Consider the following 11711-nt stretch of genomic DNA (forward strand, 5'->3'; position numbering starts at 1 on the left):
TTCTTTTGACTTTGATTGTTTGTCAGTCTTTGTGTGCAGTTTTTCATTTTGATTCTACTGTATTTCTTTGTTCTACCATTAATGCTTGTAAGAAAATAAATCTCCGGGTAGCATATGGTGATATATACAAACTTTGATAATAAATTTACTTTCAGCTTTGAACTTTGCTGTGTGCTCCCAACATTTTCAGTTTTTCTTTCAATATGTTGAATGCTCCCAGGGCAGTTTTAATCTTAGGAAGGAATCTGGTTGGCTGGTAGCTGGAGCCAGCGGTAGGAGTGTAAATGTGGTTATCCGCAAACTGAGCCCACTGCACTCTGCAGCAGGACAGGTTATCATCCTGGAACTTAGGCGAATGCTGGATGATTTTAGGGTCTCTACTTCATGTAACATATGGCTCCAGAATGTCAAGACTGACAAATGATGAATAAACCAATGATTTGGAGCTGAACTGAAGCGTTCACTGTTGCAACTCCGCATTGCCGCAGAGTTATAGCAGATGAATTTCCTCCCACATCAAGGGTTCAGAGTACATTCATTATCAAAGTATGAACGCAGTATACAACCCTGAGATTCATCTCTCCCACAGACAGCCACGAAACAAAGAAACATGGAACCCATTCCGGGAAAAACATCAACCACCACCCCCCAACCCACACTGCGCAAAAAAAAAGAACAAATCGCACAAACAGCAAATAAAAAAGAAAAACACATAATGTAAAACATCAAACCAATCAAGTCAGTGAAACAGTCCTGAAGAGTTCAGTTCAATCTAGTGCTGTGTTGTTCATTGACGGCAAGCTGCAGAGCCTGCCGCCCCGATCAAATTCTTCTGTCAGACTTAGTAAACCAATGAGTGCTATATAATGCAGCCACAGATTGTCACAACTTTCACCTGCTCAAAATTATGCTAAAGCAGCAATCAATTAATTGAAATAATATATGAATGGATATGGAAATATTACAATTGTATGACTGGGATAATATGCTAAAGCACAGGTAGTGGTAGTCTTACTGCCTGATACGGTGCTAGAGTTTAGAGCAGCAATGAAGGTCCTCCATCTTTGTTGGTCCTCAGCTGTAAAGAACAATTTTGGTCTTGATTTTGGCAGTGTTCAGGACTTCCTTTATCGTGCCAGTAGCTTCCTCTCGGTTTTCACTACTGTCAGTCATGCAAGTCCCAGGGAGAGACTCAGGAATACTGTCGCACAAAGATATTGAAGGATCTTCATTGCCGTTTCCGTAACAGTTTTGTTTTACCAGTTAACGTTGTTAGCCGTGAGCTGAACCCCCAAACCTGGAGGATCGTTGGACCACTCTTAGTCTGGCCTCCACCCTGTGAATTGTTTGGCATGGGTGATCCCACCAAGAGTCAAAGCACAAGGCCCTGACTCCAGCCAACATAACTCTCTGGGTCATTGAGGCTCACAAGCCTCTATACCGTACAAGTTTGTGGTCCTCTTGGAGGAGATAATGCTAGTGGTATTGGTTAGTTATTGTCACATGTTCTGGGATACAGTGAAAAACTTCTGTCATCCGTCCCACCCAGTCAGATAATGCCACATGTAAGTACATGATGGTTGTAAAAGAAAAACAGAATGTAGAATATTGTGTTGTAGCTGCTGAGAAAAAGCAACAAATAAAGTGCAAGGCCAGAAAGAGATAGATTAGGAGATCAAAAGTTCCTTCTTTGTCTGAGAGGTTCATTCAAGATTCTGATAACATTAGGATCAAAGCTGTCCTTGGGTCTCATTGTACATACTTTCGAGCTTTTATATTTTCTGTCAGACAGAAGAAGGGAGAAGAGAGAGTGACTGGTTGGGAGGAGTCCTTGGTAATATTAGCTGCCTTCCTGAAGCAGCAGGAGTATAGGCAGAGTCAATGTAGTGGAGGGTGCTGTTCACTGTTGAGACCACAAGACACAGGAGCAAGATTAGGCCAACTGGCCCATTGAGTCAGCTCTGCCATTCCATCATGGCCAATTTATTATCCCTCTCAACCCCATTCTCCAGCCATCGCCCCATAACCTTTGACGCCCTTACTAATCGAGAACCGATCAGCCTCCACTTTAAATATACCCAGTGAGTTGGCCTCCACAGCTGTCTGTGGTAATGAATTCCACAGATTCACCACCCTCTGGCTAAAAAAATTCCCCCTCACCTCTATTCTAAAGGAACATCCTCCTACTCTGAGGCTGTGCCCTTTGGTCCAAGGCTTCCCCACAAGAGGCAACGTCCTCTCCATGTCCACTCTGTCTGGATCTTTCAATATTCAATACGTTTCACTGAGATCCCCCCCCATCTTTTACTAAACTCCAGCAAGTGCAGGCCCAGAACCATCAAATGCTCCTCACGCATTAACCCTGTCATTCCCAAAAATCATTCTGGTGAGTCTCCTCTGGACCCCCTTGAATGCCAGCCCAGAACTGCTGACGTTACTCCGAGTGTGGCCCGACAATGCCCTATAAAGCTTCAGCTGGTTGACTCCCAACTCAACTCATGAGTATGCATGCTTTGCTTGCTATGCCTGCCAGAGGCTGCTCCACTTTCACCTGCTGTTATGTTAAAAGGTGGAAGATGCATATATTTCTTTCAGAAAGGGAGGAGTAGTTTCCATTTGCTGGTGTGTGAGATTCTCTGTAATGCAGCGCCATCGCTCTTCCCTCCTTTGTGCTGTAGGTGAAAAGTACGAGGTCCACGCCGGGACAGAGTGCACTCCGAGTGTTGTCGTCCATATCTGTGAGAGTGAAAACGAAGAGGAAGGTGCAGTTAAGCCGCCAAAACAGAAAATAGTTCAGACCAGGCGACCAGATAGTGTCCCAGCAGGGAAGAAATGAAAGCCCTGACTGCCCGTCGCCTGTGACCAGATCATTTGCTGCAGCAACAACTTCATCAGCTGTCTCTTGTTTTCTTGAGGACTGTTTTTAAAAAAAATAGTTGAAACTTGGGTGACTGCCTGATTAAAGAACATCAGTAAGGACTCCTTCATTTGTGGTGTTGAAGCTTTATTTCATTTCCATGCAGAATATTGAAGCTTCATCAGTATAAGTTGGCTGATAGAGGAATGAAAATGGTGTGTACATTGCTCCCCCCTCCTTCAAAAAGCTTCAAATCCATAATGCTGTTTATTCAGCTTCAGTGCTTAAACAGAGCTGAACTTCAGTACTTCCCAGATGTGGGGTATGTAAATATTGCTATTGTCTCCTACTGAAGTATTGTTATCACTGTTCTTGTATGTGCATGTGTGATTTTGTATGTTATTTTGAACAAATATTGACCACATAAAAGGGAAGTAAATACTCTGCCATCTGTGTTCTTCTAAAACTTCTTGCTAATTACATCGTGAGTGATTGGGATGACAGATACGAGGCATTCTTCTTCGCCCACATCTTCCCCTGCTGTGTCTCCCCCATTCTCTCTGCTCTCCTCGCCCACTCCACAACACTGCAGAGGTGAAATATATAATATTGCTTGCTTTTGAAGTGGAGAAGTTATAAACTTTGTGCCGTTTGTGTTTGCATGTCTTCTGTCTTTGTCCTCTCTAAGGTCAGTTTACTGACTGAAGCAAAAACCAAAAAAAAAGGTACGGGAAAGGCATGTCTGTGAGCACTTCAAACTTTATTTACAAGTTGAACCTACACAACGTTTCTCTGTTAAAAAGATAATTGTAATTCCTATCCATGCAAAATCATAGCAATTTAACATGAATGACTTTGACGAGAGGTGGCATGCTGAAACGTGTCCTACCAATTTTTACAATTGTCAAAGGTAACTCAAGTGTTGCCCGAGAAATTACAAGTTCACATTAAATTTTCAGAGCTAACGAACAGATTTTGTTGATAATGAATTACTTGCCACAATGTCACTTACTTTAATAATAAATAAACTTAGAGAAGAATATGTTCAAATTTCAAAAAGTTCGAAGTAAATTTATTACCAAAACACGTACAGTATGTGCTGACTGGTGGTGTAGTGGCATCCGCACCGGACTTTGAAGGGAGTGGTCCCGGGTTCGAATCCAGCCGGCTCCTTGCATGCTTACCATCCGTGCTGGGTTGAACATCGAGCTAGCAACACAGCCTCGTAAAAAAAGCACAGCTAAAGGAAGAGCAATATTGACACCCGATGTGCCACAAGCCGTGGAGAGGAACTAACTAATATACATTATATGTCACCATATACAACCCTGAGATTTGTTTTCTAGTGAACATTCACAGAGAGCTTGGCCTGGGTGGTAGGGTCCTTGATGGATGCTGCTTTCCTGCAACAGATTTGCTGTTGAGTAACTTCTAGTAAAAAAAACATAGACATTATTGCATTAGAGACAATGAACTGTTCCAAAAATTGCAACTAAATAACATACATAACAGTACAGAACTTAATGCTGAAATTTACTAAATTTATGTAATTTGAACATTAAGGAAATGAATTAATTTCTCAAAAATGATCAAGAGTTACGTTTACACTGCACTTTGAATATTTATTAATTTAGTTCTGATAGTGTCTCTATGTTTTTTTCTGAATGATTAAGTTAACTGCTTATTAATTAACCATGCTTTCCAGTTGGGTTATTCCTATAACAGATTTATGCCTTAGAAATAATTGCAAAAGATTTGTAAACCTTGATTCTAAGTATGTTTAGACACGACATCATATTCCAAACCAAGATTTCTGTCGATAATGAGCTAACCTTTAAATACAGAGTCTTAAATCAAAGTTCAAAGTAAATTTTGTTATCAGAGTACATATATGTCACGACATACTACCCTGAGATTCATTTTCCTGTGGGCATACTCAGCAAATTTATAGACCCTGCAACTATAACAGGATCAATGAAAGATCAACCAGAGTGCAGAATATGACAATCTGTGCAAAAGCAAATATAAATAAATAGCAATAAGTAACAAGGACATGAAATTATCAGGTAAAGAGCCCTTAAAGTGAGATCATTGGTTGTGGGTACATCTCAATGGATGGCAAGTGAGTGTAGTTATCCCCTTTTGTTCAAGAGCCTGATGGTTGAGGGGTAGTAACTGTTCTTGAACCTGGTGGTGTGAGGCCTGAGCCTCTTGTACCTTCTACCTGATAGCAACAGTGAGAAAGGCTCGTGGCCACTACTGTCAGTAGAAGGTACAAGAACGTCACCTCTGACCTTTAAATTATTATCAAGGTTTGAGGTTTTAACAAACACATTAAATGAGTAATTCTTTTGATGGCCAGATTGCACAAGGCAATGCAACCATAAATTTCATTCCCTTTATGCGGAGTCGAATTTGTTTGTCACAATTCCTGTATTATTCCACAGTAAGACTACTATTTGCACTAAGCAGAAGAAGAAAGCACCACATTCTCCTACATTCCTATATCTTGGGGAAAACTTACATTGCATTCCTATCCAAACTGATTTAATCATCAAGAAAATTGGCAGAGCCTGATCAGATGCCTACATGTAAAGGGGCCTTCATTGCAAAGCAAGCTGTGATAATCTGATTTGCTAATATTCAGCAAATCTACAGAACAGGATCTCTAAACAAGATCAATGAACAACGAACTGTGCAAATGCAAATATAAATAAATAGCAACAAATAACAAGATGATAGAGTCCTTAAAATGAGATCATTGGTTGTCGGAACACCAGAAATAGATTTTGAGTGTAGTTATCCTTTTTTGTTGAACAGCCTGATGGTTGAGGGGTAATAACAGTTCTTCAACCTGGTGGTGCGAGTCCTGAGGAGTTTGTACCTTCTACCTGATGGCAGCAGCGAGAAAAGAGCATGGCCTGGGTGGTGAGGATCTTTGATGATGGATGCTGCTTTTCTACGGCAACGTTTCATGTAGATGTGCCCAAAAGTTAGGAGGGGTCTTACCTGTGAAGTGCTGGACTGTATCTACTAGTTTTTGTAGGATTTTCCACTCAAAGGCATTGGTGTTCCCATACGGGGCTGTAATGCAGCCAGTCAATACACTTTCCACCCCTCACCTATAGAAGTTTGCCAAAGTTTTCGATGACATGCCAAACCTCTGCAAACTCCTAAGGAAGTAGAGGTGCTGTCGTGCTTTCTTTGCAAAAATAGTAATTGGAAGAAATCAATAGTAATAGTAATTGGGAGAAAAATTAACACGAGCTAATAAATGTCAATTGAATATTAGTGTATTTTGTCTTTCTCGGTTGCTTCTTGCAGAAAAATGTGTTTGTCAAAAACATTTGAATCAGTACATTCCACTACCTTAACTTGCCTCATGGTACATGACAGAGATGACAATGCTACAATAATGTAACAGTTCCTTTATCATAAAGCAACATAAAGAAATAAAAGTTTTAATCAATTTAACCCCACTCTTCCAAAGAGTCCCAAGAATGACAGACTACTCAGCAAAACTAAGAGTGCCACAGAGCACAACATAAGGAATACTCCTGCTGAGCACAATGATACAGAATCAGGGACACATAAAGATTATCGTTCTAATATTCCTGCGTTTTATCTGCTTTTGCTTGTACAAGCAACAGTAACCAACCGATATATCACAATAAAACTACCTCAGATATAATCTTCTTGTTGCTAGGTCCCCTAGGCTTTCAGGTGCCTATTATAGCCATTTACTGATTTCTAAAGTAGGAGAGTTCAGATATTTTTCTTTTAAACTGCTGTGGTCCAGTTTGTCTTCAGTCACGCAAATTTCCAACTGATAGCAGAAAGGAGGAGAATATGTTATTCTTTAAGTTTGGGGCAATACTACTAGACAGAGGATTTTTTAGAATGGGAATTGTCAAAATCATCAGGCAACAATTTAGGGATACATTGGAATCCATGATTTTTCTTAAGTAGCCATTCTGTGCAAAATGCAGCAATAGACGTTTCATAAACAGGAGAAAATCTGCCGATGCTGGAGATCCAAAGCAACACACACAAAATGCTGGAGGAACTCAGCAGGTCAGGCAGCATCTATGGAAAAGAGTAAAGCAGTCAGCGTTTCAGGCCGAGACCTTTCTTCGGGACTGATGGATGGTCTCAGTTGAAATGTCGACTGTTTACTCTTTTCCATAGATGCTGCCTGACCTGCTGAGTCCCTCCAGCATTTTGTGTGTGATGCAGTAACAGGAATTGTGCCAGTTAACATCTACAGCAGCAGAGGGCAGTATATCTGTGCATCTTAATAAACTTCCGCAAGTGCAGCACTGCCCCTTCTGAAGAAGATGAAAGAAAAAACACCTTTATGTTGAATAAATTCTGTTCTCCAGATTGCCATAAGGGGCAGTAGCATCCACAGTATGTGTTTGAAATGTAAACATTGTCATTGACATTTAAAATGGACAGGGATCTCTGTTAAATCATCCCCTTGCAGAAGGCTGGGTTCTGTTGGAGATACAGTTTGTGACAATATATCCCATTAGATGAACGACTAGAAATTACTATCTACTTATGTGTATTCCTCAGCTGTTTTGTAACAGGATATTTTGTGTGGGTGAGGAAGTATACAAAAATGTTAACATTTTTTGTATATTTGTGTATGAATATAAACATATATAAACACGAGAGATTCTACAGATGCTGGAGATCCAAAGTGACACACGCAAAATGTTGGAGGAACTCAGCAGGTCAGGCAGCATCTCTGCAAATGAATAGATAGCCAAATCGTTGACTACCTTTTTGTTTCCGTAGATGCTGCCTGACCTGCTGAGTTCCTCCAGCATTTTGTGTGTGTTTCTAAGCATCTATATATATGTATATATTTATATATATATATATATAGATAGATAGATAGATAATGTCTAAAATTTCAAATTGGGAACTAACTTCCATAGCCGTTCCTGTTCGGACCACTTAATGCTGTACTCATATGATTAGATGATATGTGATTTTTTTTAAATTTATTTATGATGATCACACATCATGGGGTATGTTTTTTTCAAGGTACTTTAGAAACTCATATATAAGTGATGGATGCTCAGGTGGAACAAATTTGTCCCATTCTCCCATTTTGAAAATATTCATGAGAATTAAGCATCACTATTTTCAAACTTCTCTACCAACCTAAAATGAAGTCTCTAAATTCCACATCTGACCATGTAAAAATATTGTGCGAATGTAAATATTAAGGAGAAAAATAAAATATTAATTGTATACTTTACATTTGCTATTCAGATTTAAGAGTGCCACAACCTTAAATGATTATTAATTGCTGAAAGTATAATGAAGTATCATAGCATTTTGAACTTTGTATACTAAAAACTCAAGTCTAAGTGCTTATATTGGAAGCACTTTTATGTCATTCTTATTGTTGCAGACACATACAAATCTTAATACTGGGGTCAGGACATTGATTTTAATGTATGGATTTTTGGCTGTGATCTGTCTATCATCATCCTCACACTGAGGCCAAGAGCAAATAATAATTCACCAAATCCATTGATTTAGCCTAATAGGGAGAAAAGTTTCAGTTTCATCATCTCTTATGCTTACCATGCGTGCATGTGTGCATGTCTGTTACAAAAAGATGGATTACTTTGAAGTTACGATCAGTGGCATAAAGAAGTGGTATGCGAGCTGCCTAGCATCACAACGCAGGCTCTAACCACCTCGACGAACAAACTGGATGTAATAGTTCCCACTTAAGCAATGAAATTTGAAAAAATAATGATGAAACTATAATAAAGATGTGATTTCATGCTGTAACTGACAAGTATTGTTTAGTTTTCAGAGTGCATGCAAGTATACATTTTCGCCCTCTTAATAAAGCTCTTAAGCGAAATTGCTTCAGTAATCTTTTGAATAATCAGTCACCTACTGCAGAATCCCCCTGGCTGACAGCTGAACATTGGTTTTAAATATATAAACAAATATGAACTCTGTAATCATTTGCAACTTGCCTGGGTTTTCTGAGAGTTTCATGTTACTAATAGCACAAATCTATTAACCTAATAGCAGTATAGTTTTTCATTTTGCAACAGTTTGTGTTTGGAAGAAACGAATATATGAAAAGTTTCAGATAGCAGTAGTTTGAGTGGATAATATGTTTGTGTAGCCTAAACCTGCAACACTAAGGAGTTCTATATCCCTTATCTTTCTCAGACAACAGCAGAAGCTTGCTATTACTACAAAGAGGTTATTGTATTTACATTAGATAATGTTTCTACAGTACAAGTCCCACTCATGTATAATAGATATTCCGCAATTTTAAAATGACCTTAGTGCTCCATAATAACTGTTCGTAGGTTTAAAGTTTTGAATAAAATTTAAAGCTGGATCTATGGCACATACTGTTTATTTATTTCTGATTTACCATAAATCTGAGTCTGTTCAGAATCAGAATCAGGTCTTAAGTCACCGGCATATGTTCTGAAATTTGTTGTCTTTTCAGCAGTAGGACAATGCAATAGATAATGATAGAGAAAACACATGAATTGCAGTGAGTTACATAAAATTATATATATTATGGAGATTCCTTTGTCAGAAGAACAGAGACCAGGTTCTGAGCGTGTGATAGGGACATCCGAATGGTTTGTTGCCACCCTGGTGCCAGGAATAGGGATGTCTTGGATTGTGTCCATGGCATTCCCAAGGGTGAGGATAAGCAACCAGAAGTCTTGGAACATATTGGCACCAATGACATCAGTAGACAAGGTGAGAAGGTCCTGAAGAAAGATTTTAGGGAGCTAGGTAGAAAGCTGAGAAATGGGACCACCAGGGTAGTAATCTCTAGATTGCTGCTTGTGCCAGGTGAATGCATGGCTGAGGAACTGGTGCAGGGGGCAGGGGTTCAGATTTATGGATCATTGGGATCTCTTCTGGGGCAGGTATGACTTGTACTAAAGGGACAGGTTACTCCTGAACCCGAGGGGGTCCAATATCCTTGCGGGCAGGTTGGCTAGAGATGTTTGGGTGGGTTTAAACTAACTTGGCAGGGGCTGGGAACCGGAGTGATAGTGCTTAAGATGAGGTAGTTGGGTTACAAGCAGAGAAAATGTGTAGTGAGATTCCTAGCAAGGAGAGGCTATCATAGTCAACAGGATGAGTTGCAATGTAAAAGGCAGACAAAATCGAAAAAGGTGAATACAGGACTAAAGATGTTATATTTAAAGTTAAATTGGATAGATATATGGACAGGAAAGGAATGGAGGGTTATGGGCTGAGTGCAGGTCGGTGGGACTAGGTGAGAGTAAGAGTTCGGCACGGACTAGAAGGGCCAAGATGGTCTGTTTCCATGCTGTAGTTGTTATATGGTTATATGGTTATATTTGAATGCGTGCAGTATATGGAATAAGGTCAATGAACTTGCAACACAGTTACAGATTAGTAAGTATGGTATTGTGGGCATCAGTGAACCATGCCTGAAAAATGATTATGACTCGGAGCTTGATGACCAAGGATACACATTGTATCAAAAGGACAGGAAGGAAGGCAGAGGCTGTATTGGTAAAAACTGAAATTAATTCATTAGACAGAGGTGACATAGGGTAAGAAGATATTGAATCGTTGTGGATAGAGCTAAGGAACTACAAGGGTAAAAAGACCCTGATGGGAGTTACATACAGACCCCAACAGAGTAGTAAGGATGTGGTCTACAAGTTACAACAGGAGATGGTAAATACATGCCAAAAGGGCAATGTTACAATAGTAGGCGTGATTTCAATATGCAAGTAGATTGGAAAAATCAAGTTGGTGCAGGATTCCAAGATGAGGAATTTCTAGAATGCATATTAGATGGTTTTTCTGAAAGTGACTTGGAAGGCACAGGATATATACATCCCAAAGAGGAAGAAGTATTCTAAAGGAAAGATAACACAACCATGGCCAACATGAGAAGTCAAAGCCAAAGAGAAGGCCTATTGCAGAGCAAAAATTAATGGGAAGTTCGGAGATTAGGAAGATTTTAAATACCAACAAAAGGCAACTAAAAAAGTCATTAAGAAGATAAAGATGGAATATGAAAGTAAGTTAGCCAATAGTACTAAAGAGGATACCAAAAGTTTCTTCAAATACATGAAATGTAGAAGAGAGGTGAAAGTAGATATCAGACTGCTGGAGAATGATGCTGAAGAGGTAGTAATGGAGGGACAGGGAAATGGAGGATGAACTGAATAAGTATTTTTCATCAGTCTTCACAGCTGAAGACACTAAAAGTATGGTAGAAGTTTCAGGTGTCAGAGGTCATGAAATGTGTGAAGTTACCATTACTAGAGGGAATGTTCTTGGGAAACTGAAAGATCTGAAGGTAGATAAGTCACCTGGACCAGATGGTGTACACCCTAGGGTTCTGAAAGAGGCAGCTGGAGTGATGTAGAGGCATTAGTAATGATCTTTCAAGAATCACTAGATTCTGGAATGGTTCAGGAAGACTAGAAAATTGAAAATGTCACTCCACTCTTCAAGAAGGAAGAGAGGAAGAAGAAAGGAAACTATAGGCTAGTTAGTCTGACTTCAGTGGTTAGGAAGATGTTGATTATTAAGGATGAGGTCTCAGGATACATGAAGGCAAAAGATAAAATAAGCCATAGTCAGCATCGTTTCCTGCAGGGAAAATCTTGCCTGGCAAATCTATTGGAATCCTTTGAAGAAATAACAAGCAGGATAGACAAAGGAGAATTGGTTGATGTGTGCTTGGATTTTCAGAAGGCCTTTGACAAAGTGCCACACATGAAGCTGCTTATTAAGCGCCAAGCCTGTGGTATTACAGGAAAGATTCTAGCACAGATAAAGCAGTGGCTGATTG

General features: G+C 39.6%; 1 protein-coding gene across 3 annotated transcripts in view; it reads left to right on the forward strand.

Annotated features, from left to right (window-relative positions):
* LOC134338129 (calcipressin-2-like) overlaps positions 1–6925 on the forward strand; it is a 127404-nt gene extending 120479 nt beyond the window's left edge. For 2 of the 3 annotated variants that reach the window (XM_063033685.1, XM_063033683.1), the window contains exon 5: positions 2679–6923. In XM_063033685.1, the coding sequence (XP_062889755.1) occupies positions 2679–2836 (158 nt within the window). In that variant the 3' untranslated portion in view covers positions 2837–6923. Of the gene's footprint in view, positions 1–2678 lie in introns of all 3 variants that reach the window. The other variant, XM_063033686.1, reaches the window with a different exon arrangement.
* Positions 6926–11711: the final 4786 nt, after the last annotated feature.

This window comes from Mobula hypostoma, chromosome 26 (genome assembly GCF_963921235.1).
Source record: "Mobula hypostoma chromosome 26, sMobHyp1.1, whole genome shotgun sequence".
Classification (NCBI taxonomy): Eukaryota; Metazoa; Chordata; class Chondrichthyes; order Myliobatiformes; family Myliobatidae; genus Mobula; species Mobula hypostoma.